The 20,907-nt window shown below is 31.0% G+C and overlaps 1 protein-coding gene across 1 annotated transcript; it reads right to left on the bottom strand.

The window, feature by feature from the left end:
- Positions 1 to 8,286: 8,286 nt before the first annotated feature.
- Positions 8,287 to 9,095, bottom strand: LOC144553859 (uclacyanin 1-like). The gene is made up of 2 exons (XM_078302052.1): positions 8,850 to 9,095; positions 8,287 to 8,723 (listed from the first exon to the last, which is right to left on the bottom strand). The coding sequence occupies exons 1-2, from the start codon at positions 9,013 to 9,015 to the stop codon at positions 8,287 to 8,289; spliced, it is 603 nt and encodes a 200-aa protein (XP_078158178.1). The 5' UTR covers positions 9,016 to 9,095.
- Between the last annotated feature and the right edge of the window lie 11,812 nt (positions 9,096 to 20,907).

Genomic DNA, 20,907 nt, shown 5'->3' with positions numbered 1-20,907 from the left:
CGGACAAAATAACCTCTCTTTTAAGTTTTTTGATAAAATGACCTTGTGAAATCCACCAAAGTAAAAAAAAATGCTCCCCTCAGTTTACTCCTCCTTGCCCAGTCTTTTCACCCGTGGGACCCTCTTTGCCCTTTTTACAGTCGTTTACAGTCGTTTCTTCCATTCGCAAGTGATTAAGGCTAGGTTTCATGAAAATATAACTAGATATGAAAAATAGAAGTATAACTGAGAGATACCATAATTTTCGATCTCACAAAATTGCCTTATTAATGGTATTTTTTTTTTGTGAGAAAAATTAAATACGAAGTGGCTCGTCGATTCAGCATTATTCTGATAGATCACGCATTTGCTGGCAGAACCTACCCCTTCTTCTCAAGTTTTCGCATGTCAGTATTAATGGTAATTTGAACTTAACAATTAGTGAATTTATACTACAATATTGTTTATTTAAGAAGTGATATTTTATCAATATAGTAAAATTCTATCTAAACTAGACTCAAACAAGACAAGATCATACATATTTAAAAAATCAAATTAATATGAATCCAATCCAACCTGAGATTGACTCAAATCCATATCTATCCAAAACTGCCTCATCGAATCCAACTTGTATCTGAAGTACAAAAATGATCTAAAGTTGAATAATTTAAATCTAATGTGATGAGAAATCCGAATATAATTTGAGACCAGATGCTGGAAATTCGAAACTTCACCAAATTCTAGTGCAAACTTGAAAACTCTTCCAACCTGATTAGAAATCAAATCTAAGCTAACTTGAACCCCAACAGCTTGTAACTCGAAAATAATCTATGATATCACAATCCGAAATTCAGTAACACAATTTGATGCTAGAAAATAACTGAAGGACACATGATGTGAAATTTGACATAACTCATCGATAAAGGTTTTGTTAGACTTGTCGTGTGTGAGACCGAGAGAAACGACAGAGACAACAGGATCTAGAGGGAGAGGGGAACAAGTATATGCAAGAGAAATCACCATGGAGAGATAGAGAGGAGGCGATAAGGAGAGAAAGGGTGCGGTCTTCCATTGTTGTCTCTAACTCTTATCAGAGAGAAGCAGTCTGAGTTTCTGACGAAGGAAGAAGAAATAAGTCTAATAGAGAAAAGAGTGAAAACATTATTATTCGTTAGATTATACGGATGTTGAAGATTAATCAACTCATCTCAGAAGATACCTATTTATAGAGGGAAGGGAGGAAAAAGGAATATGTATGGGACCCACAGGGTTATTTTGTCAAGAAATTTGAAGAGTGGGTATTTTGTCTGAATTTTTTCAGAGGTGGCTCATTTTGTAAAATTTCCCATTAAACAACTATTACACAAGAAGCATCTCATCTCACACACCATCTCCCTTCTCAACATCAAATCATGGATCAGAATTCTATTTTCTAAGACCAGAAAGGTGAAAATAGTTTTATAAAATGAACCTGATGAGTATGATTTATTAGAAGATCACCGTGAAATTAAAGAGTACTCTTATTTAACAAATAAGGTATCAATGTCAACATCTTCAGGATATCTACCTGAACTACCCTAGCGATGGAAACAGTATCTCCTTGTTGGGATTGTAGAAGCTCATATTATTAAGTTTGATTTCCTCCAAAATTTTATTATACTAAATCTGTTTAATTGGTTGAATTATTGTTATACAATTTTTACTTTTGATATAGCTAATGAATTTGATCTAATTTATTTTCATGAATTATATATAATGGATATATAATCGTTGACTCATGTTAAAGATAAAAAAAAATCATACAAATTTGATTGTCCATTCTTAGTAGTTTACTCATGAAAATTTGTCTCTTAATACAAATTGCATTTATTGAAACAATAAAGTTATTTCGTAAAATTTTGTTGTTCTCTGCTCACATGGATTGAATTTGAAAAAAAAATTGTTGACTACAAAATCAAGTACTTATCACCCGATTTTTTTATTTATATCCAAAAAAAAATATAAATTTAAAAAATTAACCAAACCACTTAGTTTTTTCCAAAACTACTCAAACCGGAATTTTTTTTTCCGGTTTCAATACCAATTTCCGGAAATTGGATCCTAAATCCAGAATAATTTTTTCCAGATTTAGGATTTCTTTTTTTTTTTTTTTGCTAAATCCGGAATAATTTTTTCCGGATTTAGGATTTTTTTTTTTTAGGAAATTTTTTTTTTAGGAATTTTTTTTTCATTTTTTATTTATAATTTATTTATTTTTTGTATTGAAGTATTACAAATATTTAATATATTTAAAAAAAAATAGATGGAATACTATATAATTTGATTTATTCGAAAGACTGCTACAAATAATCCGGATCAACATTTTTCATGCCGGATTTTTTATGACCGTAAGAAAAATTAATATAATATAATATATGTATATAATATATGTAGAGTTAGGCTGGGGTGCTATGGATAACATAGTGGCCTCTATGCTACGGCTCAATATTCGAGTTTTCAAAATCCAAACGGTCGATCCGAACCGTTCATCTTATTCTCCATATTAATATCTGCTTGGAGACCAAATTTTATAATTTTCTGAATTTTTTTACTATTTATTAAGCCACTTTGAAAATCGCTAATCCAACGGTTTTACTGTTTTGTGCAGCCACCGTTGGATCAACAATTTTGTAAAATACTTAATAAATAGTAAAAAAATTCAGAAAAATGTAAAATTTGGTCTCCAAGCAGATATTAATATGGAGAATAAGATGAACGGTTCGGATCAACCGTTTGGATTTTGAATACTTGAATATTGAGCCGTAGCATAGAGGCCACTATGCTATCCATAGCACCCCAGCCTAACTCAATATATGTATATGTATATATAATATAATATATGTATATGTATATATAATATAATATATATGTTAAAATGTGCATGCATATCAAATTTTATATTTTTTTGAATTTTTTTACTATTTATTAAGTATTTAACAAAATCGCTATATTCATACCATTGAATTTTTGTATCCATCTTAATAAATAGTAAAATTGTTTAGAATGATCTGTAAGTACATTTTAAAATATCCATCATGTTGAACGGTTTGGATCGACTGTTTGGACTTTGAAAACTTTGAAAAATACCGATCGTTGAACGAAAACTTAAACTGAATTTTTAAGGCAATAAACGAGGGTTCCAATACCTCATCATACCTCATATTTTATATCTTCATTTTCATATATATTATATTATATATACATATACATATATTATATTATATATACATATACATATACATATACATATACATATATTATATTATATTATTTTTTTTACGGCCGTAAAAAATCCGGCATGAAAAATGTTGATCCGGATTATTTGTAGCAGTCTTTGTAATACTTCAATACAAAAAATAAATAAATTATAAATAAAAACTGAAAAAAATTTCGGAAAAAAAAATTTTCCTAAAAAAAAAAAAAAAAACCTTAATCCGGAAAAAATTATTCCGGATTTAGCAAAAAAAAAGAAAAAGAAATCCTAAATCCGGAAAAAATTATTCCGGATTTAGGATCCAATTTCTGAAAATTTTTTTTCCGAAAATTGGTATTGAAACCGGAAATTGTTTTTCCGGTTTGGGTAGTTTTGGAAAAAAAACAAGCGGTTTGATTAGTTTTTTAAATTTATATATTTTTTTGGATATAAATAAAAAAATCGGACTTATCACGGTGGAGTCATAGGTCATATGCATGGCCTTTCTCGTAATTATAAGTTTTCTTTCCAAATTTCCAAACTATTGTTTATTTGATTTGTGCAATTTAATAAAATGTAGCTTGACCCCGTACAATTGTTGGAATGACAATTACTAGCTAGGACTATTTTTTTTTGGCTTCTCTTCGGAAATAAAAATATGTATAAAAAAATTAATTTCTGAATTAAGAAAACACTATCAAATAGAAGGTAACATAAAAAGATATAAAAATATTTATACATGATCATAAAAAATAAAGTAGATAATTGTACATTAAATTGTCTACACACTGATAAATATTTAGCAAAGAGTAAAAAGTTTATACATTGAATTGATTATTGACAAATTAAGTATTTGATTACGTATATAATTAAATCATCAAAAGTATAATATGTTTAAACTGAAAGGAAAAAAAAGTTTATTTAGTTTGTTGAGCGTATGAACGGAACTTATGGTGAAGCGTTTTTTTTTTAATTAATTTGTTGTATTCTGATAATAAAATCTGAAGAATTATGTGAAGGAATTGTTGCTAAATATATATGTTTTGGCACTCCATTAGTTGCACATTTTCTTGAATAATATATAAAACCGTGTAAAAATATAAACCGTTTGGATTAAAATAATCTCAGTTTACAGATTCCTGAGAGAACAAATTGAAAAAAAAAAATATATTTAGAAACACTTGGCATATGTCGTATTTAATAATACAGAAGGCCCACATGTCATACTTTGTATTTCTTCCTCTTTCTCTTCCTCTTTACTGTACTGAAACCAATCCCCCTTCTTCTAAACATTTCTGATTTCCCCAAGTATAATTTTAAACTTCCATTTTCTAAAATGTATAAGAACTTCCATCTATCTAAACATTTTCCCAAATATTATTTGTTTTACTGGAAATTTAGCTTAGATTAATTTAAAGAATCATTGACTTTACTAAATTTTGTTTTTTTAAGGAATCATTGACAAGTCCGGGGAGAGAGAAACTAAGTGCTAGCTTAGTCATTATTTATCAAGAGAGACAAAATATGGAGGATATATCTGTTTGACAAAAAAAAAAAACAATGTGCTTCTTTGTTTTTCCAACAACCACCTTCGACTACACCTCCGGTCTCTTCCACCTTTCCAATTACCATTTTACTCATTTATCTTATATGTACCAGTAAACTCAGATGCCAAATCAGTTAGCGAGATAATACATAGAGAGATGAGTTTATAATAGTTGTTCTCGGTAGCTTGCACTTGGTAAGCTTGAAGAAGAGAGAAGGAAAGATAATGATGTAAAAAAAAATTGTGCAAAGCCACATCGTTAACAATGATTTCTTCTAATATCTTATTTTACTAAATCTGTTCAATTGGTTGAATTGTTGTAATACCATCTTTGTTTTTAATAAAGCTAATAAACAAAGATGTATTTTATCTATTGTGTTTTCATGACTTATATATTTAGATTTGAGATTTATAATATATGACTCATGTTAAAGATTAAAAAAAACAAATCATACAAATTTGCTTGTTCCTTGGCAGTTTAATCATGAAAATTGCGTGTCTTTGAAACAATAATAGTTGTATTTACGAAATCAATTTTTTAGATAATAGTTACTCCATAAAGGTTTTGCTATTCTCAGATCATACATGCTGAATTTGAAAACAAAATTAAGAAAAAGTTGTTGCCACAACAATTAAGTAGTTATTACCATGAGGTGAGATGTCATATGTTTGACATTTCCTCATAAGATGTCAAGATGTCATATACTCATATGCTTGGCATTTCATTCTATAAAAAAATAAAAAATTTAATAGATGATCACTAAATAAAGTAGATTATTTCATATATTGAATTAGATATTTATTATTGAGTTAAATAACATGAGGTGACTCTCATATGCATGTGTACATATATACATTGACAAGCTTCATGTTTTGTTGTTCTCAGGTCATACATGCACGTGTCAGTCTCAGGAGCTTGTGAAATTTAATGGTTAACTTGGATGTACATCACGAGAAAGCATAAAAAACTAGTCATTGTACAGCAAAAAACACATCATGAGATCGAACTTACTGTCATGAAATAAAATCAGAATTCTAACTTTATTCCAGAATTTGTACCATAATTGCACCAGAAATGAAATCAGATAAATGAGCGGATTGTACTTGTTTGGATTGAAAAAAAAAATGATTTTAATAGCAACTGAATACAATCATAGAGCTAATTGAAATAATATAAGTTCAGAAAATGCAATTTGTGTTGATTCTGTTAGGAACATGATCATGCATATAATATCACACAAGTAGACATATATGCTATGCAATAACATTATAACACACATCAATTCAACCATCACAAAATGTATACAAACAAAATCAAATTTTCATATTGAAATAATACAAACTGATATAATAGTACATGTAGTTAACTGATCAGTTTAAAAGAAAAAAAAAAAGTCAGTACATTTGGAAGCAAAACAATTTTATGGTGTAAAAACACAAACTGTATATGACTAATTTCCATGCTTAATTGCTTCTCTGCTTTCACCTATTATTCCACTGTGAAATTCAACCAATATGCTCACCATATACCGACCATGAAATTCAACTACTGTGAAAATTTAATTTCTGTTTTTTCTCTTTAGGTGAGATTTCAATACAAGGTCGAGATTGTTATATATGTCTTTTATCTCACCATTCACAATTTGCTATTTCTTTAGGGTTGTATTGTAAGTTTTACATTTCACTACAAACTCTATTTTCAGAGTAAAATAATAGTGAGAGAAAATTGACAAATTATCTTTCTCGTTGCTGCTGCTCTCCTTTCTAAAACCCTAGCTTTTCGAACATTATAATTTGTTCTGATTAATTTGCATTAAACACATAGAAAACAAAAAAATTCAAAAAATTAAACAATTTTTTTTAATTTATTATTCAATACGCCTACAAAATTATAAAACCACTGCATCCTAGCATTTCTGTGATGCATGCTTGCTTAGTTCATACTACAATTTTTAGTCCAACCAAACCGACAAGCTCTGTTGCTATTCCAATTATTCTTACTCCTATGTTCCCCATAGTAATTTCAGCATTCAAACAGCTCTGTTGCAGTAGTTCCCACTGTAGTTCTGACTCAAACTTGGCCAGTTCCCATTGTTCAGACCAAAATTGGCATATTGGTGGTGATCATCATACATCAATTAAGAAATTTTTATTTTGAAAGCGACTCAGAATACAAATTAAGGTATGTATAAAGTTGGAATGATTCTTTCATAATTTAAGTGAAAGGACATCATCAGGATATATATCTACCTGAACTACTAGTTATGGAAAAACTATCTCTTTGGACTATTTCCCTGCACTACCATAGTAATGGAAAAACTATCTCCTTGCAGAGATGGTACAAGACTATGTTATTAATTTTGATTTCCTCTAATAATTTATTCTAGTAAATCTGTTTAGTTATTTTGAGGCGTGACCTTTACATTTCTTCTTCTTAAAAAAAAAGTTGTAATGGAACAATTTTTACTTCTGACATAGTTAAACAAAGATGTATATGATATGCTAGTATTTTCATGACTTGTATCTATATATATTGGATATATAATTAATGACTCATGTTAAAGATAACAAATCATGCAAATTTGATTGTCCATTCTTAGTAGTTTACTCATGAAAATCTGTCTCTTTGAAACAACAATGTTATTTCATAGAATTTTGTTGTTCTCTGCTCACACGGATTGAATTTGAAAAATAAGTTGTTGCCACAAAAATCAAGCACTTAATTATCACCTTGGAGTCATATGTCATATGCATGGCATTTCCTCGTAAGAAAGAACTTGTAAGTTTTTTTCCCCAAATTTACATATTATTATCTATTTGGTTCTTGCAATTTGCTAAAATGTAGCTTAACCCTGTGTGCAATTGTGTAGGAATGACGATTATACAAGGACTATTTTTCTTGGCTAATGGGGCACTTGTTATCCTGGACATTTGATGCCTAAACCACTTGGTAGCATCTATCAAGCTTTCAAAAAAAAAAAAGAAAAAGAAAAGAAAAAGACAATTGTTTGATCATTTTACATATTAAAGCGAGTGTATCATAATATCAAAACTTTTAAAATTTATATAAAGAAATTTAAATACATATCTTGTTTGCTTGAAACTTGAATTCAATATGCCGTTTTGAAAATTATGATGATTGAAATCAAACTTTAAACAATATATACAACAAGTTAAATAAGTGAGAAACAAATTTAAATCATATCAAAATTGTTCAAAATTTTAGTTACATCAATGTAGAATAAAAAAGAAAATAAAAGAGTATCTAGCAATTGTGGAAATCAAACAATTATTAAATTATCACTGTATTAATTACATTATGAACAAATACAGTAGTTAGAAATATATTTAAAGAGAGTTAAAAATTTCTCATACATTAAATATTTTTAAAGATGTTGTGTTAATATAAATGGGTGTGACGATATGCCTACCCAATATTAACATATCATCCTTTTAAAGAAAGCCTCTCCCAAACACAGAAATTAACAATGAACCAACTGATCATCTCAACAATAACTACCTTTCATTCTCAAATGTTCAAAACTATATACAACCCGAAACCAAGACCCAGAGCGACATGGGCCCACCTTACACTTTTAACAGCTCTTGACATCGGCACCAAGGACGGAGCAGGCGTTGATACAATTGGCATGTCAGTCGCATTTGTATCATTTGCTGTTGGTCCTTCCACTGGGGCCAGAGATGGTGCAACACTCTTTGGTGGTTGGGCAACTGGAGCAGGAGTAGGTGTGGTTGTGCCAGCGGTGGAAGCAATGTCAACTTCAAGTTTCATGCCTGCGTCACAGTGTCCTGGTGAGGTGCAGATGAAATACCTCTTTCCTGCCTTGGTGAGCTTGATGGTGGTACTTCCATCTGTGTATGTGTGTAATGGGTTGCTTCCAGAGCATGTGTCATAGTCGGCCTTTGTTACCTCGGCCACGTTGTGGAATGATGCATATTTGAATGCTGAAGACGCCACCAAATATTAATCAGGATATTTTTCTTTCAATTTTATATATTATTATTATTACTACTCTTTTTCTTTTTGTCTTTGTAAAGCCAATGTATAGAGAACAGGAATTGAATACTTACTCAATCTGTCACCAGGCACGAACGTTTGGCTGGTGGCCCATGTACTGAGATCAATGTTTATATCCCATCCTCCTGCTCTTCCTCCTACAAGGTAACCTACACCCATTGCTATTTGAACCACAAATGTCATTGATAAAACACACAGATATGTTTTCCTCGAAGCCATTTTTACCTGACAAGTCAAAAGTACAACGACAATCAAGCCTTTAATCCCAAACAAATTGGGATAGGCTTGAAATATAACCCTACCAGAGTCGTGACGGTTACATCTCCATAAATAAGCTGCATTTTACATGGACTCGCTACGCCTATCACAATTCTCCTCCTTTTTTTTTTGGCTGAGACAAGCTGTGTAGAAACTACAATTATTGCAAAATCAGATGTGTGGATAATTTTTGCTGAACTATGTTGATATGCATAGATTGACAAGCTATATATAGAAAAAAATTAGGAGTCTGCAATCCAAGTGTTTGAAAGAATAGCCATGCCAGATGAGTCGGCCGAAAGAGTTGGTATGCCCAGAATTTGGGCCAAGTAGTTTCTTACCAATGACAATGTAAAATATCATCATGTTCTTTTAGTTTAGATTTAAAGAATTATTGACGAGTCGAGAGAGTTGGAGAGTGATGATCATCACTAGAGTTGTATTATTGTGTGCAGGTGAGGGTCATGTGGATCTTTTGTCTAAATTAAGTTGTTCATTCTTTTGCATTATAAATGTTTATCTTTTTTATACATTTAGCTGTGCATGATTAATTACAACTAGCAATAAATACATTAGAATAAATGAAATAAAAAATTGGTATCTATCCGATGGCCATTATTGGATGGTAGTGGCAATATACCACGGTATTTATTAATAATAGTCTTCGGACATTGCCTTCTTCCCAATTGATCAAAACCCAGTTGTCCTCTCCTTCATACTTTTAAATTTGCACACTTTTAAATGAGCAAGTTCGGGTCAGGAAAAGAGGTTTTGGGCACAAATCTGTTAATCTATGCCGAATAACATGCCTATTCATTCTCAAATGCTCTTGGTTGACACATTTCAGCCGATGATGTGTGAATATATTCTAAAAGAATCTGTTTCTCGGTCTACATAATTTTTTTTTTTTTTTTTACGGTTGTTTGTCTTTCTTCATTGTATCTCTATTACCTCCCGATATGCGACTTTTCTCCTTTCTCCTATATATGCTGGAAAGCTCAAATTTGAAATCAATTAATGAGATAATACAAAGAGAGATGGTTTTCTAGTGGATGTTGTCTGCAGCTTGCACTTGGGAAGCTTGAACAAGAGAAAAGGAAAATGGATGATGTATTAGAGAATTGTGCAAAGACATATTATTTATATTGATTTCTTCTAATACCTTGTTTTACAAAATCTGTTCAATTATTTGAATTGTTGTAATACCATCTTTACTTTTAATAAGTTAAACAAAGACGTATTTGATCTATTGTATTGTCAATTTTCATGACTTATATATTCTGCATTTATAATAGATGACTCGTGTTAAAGGCAAAAAAAAATCATACAAATTTGATTGTTCCTTCTTAATTAGTAGTTAAACCATGCAAATTTTGTGTCTTTGAAACAATAATAGTGGTATCTACAAAATAATTTCTGCTAATACATATTGAACTGGAAAACAAAAAATAAAATAGGTTGTTGCCACAAAAAGCAAGTATTTAATGCCATACAGTACGTCATATGTCTTATGTCATATGCATGACAAATCTTCACAAAAATGCAGTTAGAAGTCTCTTACCAAATTTTCATAGTATTACCGATTTAGATTGTGCAAATTGGCTAGGGCTTCTTTTTGGACATCACTTGGGAAATAAAAATATATATCGAAGAAAAATAATAATTTTTAAATTAACAGAAATGCTATCAAATAGTATACAACATATATATAAAAGAATCTACAAATTTTAATAAATAATCACAAAATAAAGTATATTTATATGATTTCTTACATTGAATTAGAATATATACTTACATATTGATAACATTTTTCAGTAGGATTATTTTTTGCATTTGTCCTGGAAATAAAATTACATATTGTAAAAAATAATTGAGATATATATCAAATAGAATGAATGAATATAGATATATATAATTCTTTATATATAAATTTGAAATACCTCACATATATTTTACTGTTTTTCTCTGTCTGATCTGTATCTAACGTTTCTCAACGATCGATCTCTCTCTGATAAGTCGCAACTCCAATTGTTATCACTGTCAGTTAAAAGCTACATATTAATTTTTCATCCTTGTCGTTCGATTTGACATCTGTTACAATTTGAATTTTCTTATTAACAAAACTAAAAGTGTATTTAATTTAATTCTTCTAGCGTATGAACAGATATAATTAATTAGTTATGATAAATCTGATGAATTATGTGAAGGAATTATTGCTTATTATGTTTTAACACCACATAGAAGGGAATCTGAATGGTGGGCCTCTTTCTGTCAGAGTTGTTGCACCTCATTATACCACAGCGGGAGAAGGGAGAGGTTGCGGACTTGTGGCCCCGCAAGGCTGCAATATTGGTTTCAAAAGAGACAGGGAGCCAAGCCATGGCCTAATACACTCTAAATTGAGACCACCATTGATTGTTTTATCTCTTTGGACAAGTTTGCTGGGCTTTCCATTTTAAGGTCATCGATTTTTTGTTTCGTAGTTGTATTCCAACGAATATTAGACAAAAAATTATAATTTTCTCTAAATAAGAACAAAATACTTTCATCGGATAAACAATGACTATATTGTTTTATGCTAAAGTCGAATATTCTGGTACGATTCAGGACCTAAAATGTAATATATTTTTAGCATTTGTAATGCCCTTGGAACGTAATTGTAGATGAAATAAACTGAAGATAATTGTAATTAGAATAAATAATGAAAGGTTTGTTATAAGTAGTTATTAATTGGCACTTTGGCAGCGTTTAGAATAATTATATAATTAGGTGGGATATTTCAATTAACAATGTAAGTAGTCGAGGAAGTTTAGAAACATAGAAAGAGATGATTATTTATATATATAAGTTCATTCTACTTTTGTAATTACAAATTTAAAATGAATTGAAAATTTGAAACTTGATTTTTTTCAATCTTTTATTCTTTCATACATTCTAGTTATACGTAAAAAAAAAATCCAAAATATAACCAAATGATTCATTTCGTTTTAAATTATACAAATCACTCGTACACTTGTGCAGTTTGAAAGATCCTGCCATTGTAAACCTTCGTGTGCTATCAAAGCCGCCAACCTTGAGTACATTCAAAAGAAACAATGGACCAGTCTTCTTCAACAGAGAACCATGTAGCATCTTGCCTCAAACAATTATCACATGAATTCTTGACTCAATCTCTCACGGACAACATAAATCCGACCTTTATAAATTCAAGGTCACAGATATTCAACAAGACCTACTCAAGACTGTATCTCACCGACCGATCAAGAAGATTTGGATTTGTTCTCCACCCATTCAAGAAATGGCTTAAACATGATATCTCTCTAAACTAATTAAGTGATGGAAGAACTAGCTCTTGGTTGGGATTCTAAAAGTACATATTAATAGGATTGATTTCCTCTGATATTTTATTCAACTAAATCTGTTCAATTAGTTGAATGTTGTATTGCAATCTTTATTTTTAAAATAGCTAAACAAAAAGGAATTTCATGTATTGTATTTTCATGACAATGTATTTCTTCATATATATAATAGATGACACATGTTAAAGATGAGAAGTTCATACAAATTTGATTGTCCATTTTTAGTAGTTCATTCATGGAAATTTGTGTCTTTGATCTGTTGTGTTTTCATGACTTATATATTTTTGATTTAGAACTGATGAACATGTTAAAGATAAAAAGATCATATGTACAAATTTAACTGTCCTTCTTTAGTAGTCTCTACTCTTGGAAATTTTTCTTTTTAACAGTAACAGTTGAATACACGTAATCATGTTAGATAGTTGTTAATTCATAGAGATTTGTAGTTACCTGATCATACATATTAATTTTAAATAAAAATTGCTGCCATCGTCATTATGGAGTTAGATGTAATATGTGTGACATTTTCACGAAATAAATTAAGAAGCTAGAAGTTATTATTTTAAAATATGATCATAATTAATGATATTAGGCATTGCAATGTCTAGGCTGCTCAGTTATGCAGATGCTTTTTGACCCTTGTCTTTTGATGTGGCATCTGTCACAATTTGATTTTTCCTATTGAATTTGACTTTTCTTACTGTGACCACCATTGGTGGGTTTAATCAATTTTTTGTTTCATAGTTATACTCCAATGAATTTAGTATATATCTGTCCTGGGGCTGTTTTGTAAAAACCTGATGATGTAACTTCTCTTTTTATTACATCTTGCGATGATGTACATGTTCAAAACATATTTAGCATTAGAATCCTAGTTCCAAAAAACAGAAAAAAAATAGTAAACACAATCTTTTGGTAGTAAGAATAAACAACTTAATTAAGTTCATTACAACTTTTCTGATAAAAAAAAAAGAAATCAAATGAAAATTTAATTAGGCACCTATCCAGTACCAATAATTGGATAATAGTTGGTTAGATACTATGCATGATATCTATTTATAATAACCTTTGTTGAAAAGAATGACACCGCCTTAATCCAAGCAACATCCAAGCAACATCGTTCCTTCATACGCATCAAACATTTGACATGAGAATTCGCCGGCTTTTATACAACTTTGGATACGACAGAAGCGCATCATATGTAGCCTGCCTCGTCATTGAGAAACATTGGGGTCAAACTCAACTCAGACAGAGAAGGAAGACCATGATAGACAGGCTGATTCATTTTAGGCTTGCAAAGGACAGTGGAATATAAATTCTTCGGCTGAAATGATGTTGGTTTCTATTAAGGAGATTAGAGGCGTTATCATTATCAATGAATTGGAGAAGTCCATGAAACCAGGGAAAGGGACAAGTGCAGTATCTGCAATCAGAAAATGTCATTTTAAGCATTGCTCTTGAAAACAGGGAAAGAGACAAGTACAGTATTTGCATGTTCATATTATTAAAATTGGTTTCCTCCAATATTTTATTCTACTAAATATGTTTAATTAGTGGAATTGTTGCAAAACAATTTTTACATTTGATATAGCTAAACTAAGATGTATTTGAAATATTATATTAATATTATATTGTTATGACCTATATATTTTGGATATATAATAGACGAGTCATGTTAAAGAGATCAAAAGATCATACAAATTCGATTGTCATTCGTAGTAGTTTAATCATGCAAACTTGTGTCTTTGAAACAATAATAGCATTTATGCAATCAATTATGTTATTTCATAAAGTTTTGTTGTTCCCAGGTCACAAAAATTAATTATTCATCACCATGCATAATATCAGATGTCATATGCTTTGCATTTTCTCATAAGAAAACATTAGAAATTTTCACCAAAATTTATACATATTATTGACTATTTTGGTTTGTGCATTTTGCAAAAATTTAGCTGGACATTGTACATATTGGAGAAATTGTAATTACTATGATTATTATTTGGACTTCGGTTTAGAAATTAAAATATGTATTGGACAAAGAATATAATTTTTTTTTATTTAAGTTGGAAGTTAAACCACCAAACTATTTTAATATCCACAAAAGATCGACGTCTGGATTTCGAATCTACGACCTCCCACATGGAGCATTGTCTTTGCCACTAAATCAGAGGCTTTTTTTAAGAATATAATTTTTGAATTGAGAGGAATGCTACTAGATAAAAAGCAAAATAAATATATATATATATATATATATATATATTTATAGATGATCATAAAATAAAGTAGTTAATTTCATAGATTTGGATCTCAGACGTTGCAAAATGAATTAACACGGGATTTCGTGCATGTACAGAAGAAAAAAGAAACAGTAGTAGATAAAATTATACACTTCAGTTTTGTGTACCGAGGATAACCAATTTAATTAAGTTGATTACAACTGCCAATAAAGAAAAAAAAATAGAAAATATCAAGAAAAAGTTCAAGGCCACCATTCATTGGCAAGAGTTGGATGGTCCACGGCCAGATATAAGGTTTACACTGCATTCTTCTCAATTGATCCGGTCCATATCGTCATTGTGAAATAATCACATGAGATCGTAATAATCAGCAAGGGAAACAAAATATTCAGCAGGGAAAATAAATTGATATCAAGCAAAGAAGGAAAGAATCAATTAAGCAAAGAAGGAAAGAATCAATCCAGCAGCTCCTTTTCCTAGCCCACCTTCCTTACACTACTACAGAATAAGTGATTATACACGGACATAAACAAGCGAGCTACACGGATTTCCCGCCGCGTAGGCTGTCAAGGTTTAGAAATCCTTGTATATATACACACGGATATTTACCGCGTACAATTACTGAATAGCTACACGGATTATTACATACACAGCCGTTTACAAATACTTGACACTGGCGCTCTCCATAACCGAGCTTCACGGACTATTACATAAAAAACCGTGTACAATTAGATTTCTACACGGTTATTTATCTAAATATCCGTGTAACTCTCTTATTTTTTAATTTTGTTTAATATTGAAATATCTTTGTACACGGATGTATAATTAAATATCCGTGTAGCTCTCTTATTTTTTAATATTTTTTTAATATTGAATGACCTTTCTACACGGATGTATAATTAAATATCCGTGTGGCTCTCTTATTTTTTAATATTTTATTAATGTATAATTTTATGTATTAATTTTCTTCTTTATTTTTTTATTGTGGAAACACCTTTCTACACGGATGTATAATTAAATATCTGTGTACCTCTCTTATTTTTTAATATTTTTTAATATTGAATGACCTTTCTACACGGATGTATAATTAAATATCCGTGTACCTTTCTTATTTTTTAATATTTTTTTAATGTATAATTTTATGTATTAATTTTCTTCTTTATTTTTTTATTGTGGAAACACCTTTCTACACGGATGTATAATTAAATATCCGTGCACCTCTCTTATTTTTTAATATTTTTTAATATTGAATGACCTTTGTACACGGATGTAAAATTAAATATCCATGTAGCTCTCTTATTTTTTATATTTTTTAAATATTGAATGATCTTTCTACACGGATGTATAATTAAATATCCGTGTAGCTCTCTTATTTTTTAATATTTTTTTAATGTATAATTTAATGTATTAATTTTCTTCTTTATTTTTTTATTGTGGAAACATCTTTCTACACGGATGTATAATTAAATATCCGTGTACATCTCTTATTTTTTAATATTTTTTAATATTGAATGACCTTTCTACACGGATGTATAATTAAATATCCGTGTAGCTCTCTTATTTTTTAATATTTTTTTAATATATAGTTTTATGTATTAATTTTCTTCTTTATTTTTTTATTGTGGAAACACCTTTCTACACGGATGTATAATTAAATATCCGTGTACCTCTCTTATTTTTTAATATTTTTTAATATTGAATGACCTTTGTACACGGATGTAAAATTAAATATCCGTGTAGCTCTCTTATTTTTTAATATTTTTTTAATGTATAATTTAATGTATTATTTTTCTTCTTTATTTTTTTATTGTGGAAATATCTTTGTACACGGATGTATAATTAAATATCCGTGTACCTCTCTTATTTTTTAATATTTTTTTAATATTGAATGACCTTTCTACACGGATGTATAATTAAATATCCGTGTGGCTCTCTTATTTTTTAATATTTTATTAATGTATAATTTTTTGTATTAATTTTCTTCTTTATTTTTTTATTGTGGAAACACCTTTCTACACGGATGTATAATTAAATATCCGTGTACCTCTCTTATTTTTTAATATTTTTTAATATTGAATGACCTTTCTACACGGATGTATAATTAAATATCCGTGTACCTTTCTTATTTTTTAATATTTTTTTAATGTATAATTTTATGTATTAATTTTCTTCTTTAATTTTTTATTGTGGAAACACCTTTCTACACGGATGTATAATTAAATATCCGTGCACCTCTCTTATTTTTTAATATTTTTTAATATTGAATGACCTTTGTACACGGATGTAAAATTAAATATCCATGTAGCTCTCTTATTTTTTATATTTTTTAAATATTGAATGATCTTTCTACACGGATGTATAATTAAATATCCGTGTAGCTCTCTTATTTTTTAATATTTTTTTAATGTATAATTTAATGTATTAATTTTCTTCTTTATTTTTTTATTGTGGAAACATCTTTCTACACGGATGTATAATTAAATATCCGTGTACATCTCTTATTTTTTAATATTTTTTAATAATGAATGACCTTTCTACACGGATGTATAATTAAATATCCGTGTAGCTCTCTTATTTTTTAATATTTTTTTAATATATAGTTTTATGTATTAATTTTCTTCTTTATTTTTTTATTGTGGAAACACCTTTCTACACGGATGTATAATTAAATATCCGTGTACCTCTCTTATTTTTTAATATTTTTTAATATTGAATGACCTTTGTGCACAGATGTAAAATTAAATATCCGTGTAGCTCTCTTATTTTTTAATATTTTTTTAATGTATAATTTAATGTATTATTTTTCTTCTTTATTTTTTTATTGTGGAAATATCTTTCTACACGGATGTATAATTAAATATCCGTGTACCTCTCTTATTTTTTAATATTTTTTTAATATATAATTTTATGTATTAATTTTCTTCTTTATTTTTTTAATTTGGAAAAACCTTTCTACACGGATAAATTTTAAAATGTCCGTGTATAATTGAACTATTTTTTTTTAAAAATTTTTTGCTTTTTTTTTGGCTAGCCTCCAGTTTTGCCAGCCATTTAAAATCAGATCAATTCCAGAACAGAGAATTTCCAAATTAAGAATACCAAAACCCCTAAATTTTTGAAATTTCCAAATTATATCAAAAATTAATACAAAATTCATGTACACTAAATTATACAAAGATCATACAAATCCATATTCTGGTTTACAAAATTGTTTTATAAAAAAATCTACCCACATACATCTAAACTGATCTAACTGCTCCTTGGAGTAACTCTTTGACTCTGGTGAATACTACAAAAAATTCGAAACATGCAAGTTACAAAAATATGGCAACTACATCTCTGTTTTGCTTTATAGAAATAAATTATTACAATTATAACAATGCAACTAATAAAACAAGTTTAGAGGAAATCAATATTAATTGTATGGACAAGTCAAGGCAAAACATATGAATTACATACCGGATATGCTGGCCATTTGAATTGTATGCTCTCAACAAAGTGAAACATAAAAATCATCGTGTAATAACCGCATTCCCAACCGCCAATCTGTTGCGGGCACTGAAATTTACATTCAGCAGCCTATGTCAGAATGACAATAAATTTTTGAACCCAAAAATATGAAATTATAAAATTATAGTGTGCTCACCTCCATCCACCTCCCATTCATTTTATTTCTGCTCTTACCCGTGCTCTGCACTCCACCCTCTTTAAGATATTGCCGAAAAGCCCTTACAAAATTGAGTGACTGTAATTAGCAATTCCACAATTATAAAAAAAAAATCAAACCAAGTGATATTTATATAACTTACTTAATTATAGCAGTCATGACTCTTTTGGACTGCTGAGTGGTGATGGATTCGTCGGGCCAGTTTGAATCCATGATATAAATCGTATTTTCAAGTGGCACAATCACCAACAAACACCAGTGGGAGCTGTGGGGGGAGAAGAATTGTAGTACTTTAGCATAAAATTGGTGACATATATATTTCAGCATGTAATGGTGACACAAGTGTTTGCTATGGTTCATTGTGTAATTGTTTAACTGAAAATATAAACAATTAAGGGTTACAAGTAACCTACCTTTGGTGGTATGGCAGGAGAAGGAATTTCTTTTGATCCCCACGAGCATGATGCATCGCTTTACGCAAGTAGTCGACACAATCATCCTCATACCAGTCCAACATGTTTCCATTAATTCTGCCGGGGTCCAAAAGTGCACACAAGTTCACCTTACCTTTCGATGCGGTCTCACGACATTTCTGGACTAGGAACCTGAAAAATCATCATTTTACATTAGAGTATATATTTGAGTGCTATACACATGATATAAATAATTGATTGGTCACTAACATGAGGAAAACGGTGATGACTCCCACATCGAGCCATTTATCGCTTGACGAGGCGCCCTGTAGAAAGTCGTTGAATTCTGTGAAAGGCAGCACGACCTCCCTACCATCGTGTAGAAACATACCTGGGGGGACACTGAAGGTAACAGCCGTCATGTCCTTGGGTGCCTTGATCAAGTGGGCGTGCAGAGTCTGCAACTGATCAGGCAAACGGCTAACCTCTTCTGCTGTGAGCCCCGTACGGTCTAGTGGCGCATCTACTGGCGCATCCACTGGCGCATCCACTGGCGCATCCACTGGCGCATCCACTGGCGCATCAGGCACTTCTGGCGCAACAGACACCAAGGCTAATTCCATGTCCCGTACCGGTGACAACGCTTCATCCTCATTGATTGTTTCACCTCTTCGTGCCTGTATCAAATTTTGTATATGTCTTTTTCAAGTATTAAAAAAGAATGATTTGAATAAGATATCCTATTGTATTTGGAGTTTACGTACATTGTCCAAAATAATTTGATTTTTCGGCCATTGGACTGTCGAATAGCGGGCATCATCAAGCACCACCATTTCATCGACAGGGACAGGAAGAGGTATTCTCACAGCCCAATCCTGCGTGATCTTCTCAATCGCTACGCGGAGATAGTTGGGCCTCAACTGATCACCGGCTACAGGAGGATATACAATTAGCAATGGTCAGAGGAGTAGTACCGAAATACATGACGAGGTCGCATGCTGTGGCCTCCTGCAATAATTATCAGCAATTAGTTGTCTTTAGAATGAAATAATATTGTCTAGCGAATTAACCGCGAGAATCAACAATACCTTTCGATTATGAACAAGTAGTGGTTACCTTTAGATTGTCCAAGCCGCCTATCACTTTGGTCCCGGATGCCTGACTGCTTCGCCGAACTCCCGGAGAAACGGGAGGTCGGTCCTCGGATGGCTGCCTAATTTGGTGCATTTGGTTCACCATCCTTGATTCCAGCTCAGCCAGCTTCTGGTTGTACTCCATTGAAAGCTCCTCGCGTACCTCCTGGCGCACCTGTGCCAACCTTGATTCCATCTCGTCTTTGTTGACCTTGGCACGAGGTCTTCTCCGGGGTTTTGCTCCATTGAATTCCTCCTTCCAGCCCGTGTAGACCCCTCTGCCCCTAACTCGACCGGTGTGTTCTGGATTCGGGAGCGCCAAGGACAAGGAATCTTCTTGTCTTGCGACAGTCCGGGTACCAGAATTGACCTCCTCCTCCACCTCCAACTGTTTATTAAAAAATTGGTTATAACAAAACACTAAGTAATGTACACAGAGTTATGATTTTGTTTGAATGACACAGTTATAACAAAAGGCTCTTACCATTTTATGAGCAACGGGCTCCACGTCTTTTGGAATACTATCCGCCCCTCAACGGTTACCTCAGATCTTCCCATGAGCTAATCTTGGCCCCTAGGATTTTTGATCTTAACCACGGGTGAGTCAGACTGTTGGTTTTGCAAAAGAACTTTTGCCCATTCTTTCGACTTACCCTCGTAACCACCCGACCCTAATTTGTGCGGGTACTTGTTCATTTTGGCAATCTTCCTGCCATTCTCACTTTTTTTCTTCGAACATCAAAGTAAATCTATTACTTAAGGAAGATGAGTACAGATTGAGAAAGAACAAAAACTAAGAGCATCTCCAATCCAGCAATTGAAATTAATTGCTAAATTAGCAATTATGAAATTAATTCCAACCCAGCAATTACAGAAACAATTGACACATCAGCATAAGCAATCCATAAGCAATCACTGTTGGAGATGCTCTAATGAGTTACCTAAATTTACATACCTTGAATTCTTCTGTTTTCTTCAAAGCTTGGAACTCCTCCCACACCTCTTGTGTCAGCCAAGGATACACTGGCAACGGATCTTTCCCTT

The sequence above is a fragment of the Carex rostrata genome, chromosome 5 (genome assembly GCF_964058835.1).
Source record: "Carex rostrata chromosome 5, lpCarRost1.2, whole genome shotgun sequence".
Taxonomy (NCBI): domain Eukaryota; kingdom Viridiplantae; phylum Streptophyta; class Magnoliopsida; order Poales; family Cyperaceae; genus Carex; species Carex rostrata.
The sequence above is the reverse complement of the archived record's forward strand: the minus strand, read 5'-3'. Positions and strand labels throughout refer to the sequence as shown.

Bases quoted from the DNA above. Each gene is read 5' to 3' on its own strand.
- LOC144553859 (XM_078302052.1), bottom strand. From the start codon at position 9,015: ATGGCTTCGAGGAAAACATATCTGTGTGTTTTATCAATGACATTTGTG. The intron at 8,724-8,849 runs GTAAGTATTCAA...TGGCGTCTTCAG, and splicing joins CGTGCCTGGTGACAGATTGA to CATTCAAATATGCATCATTC.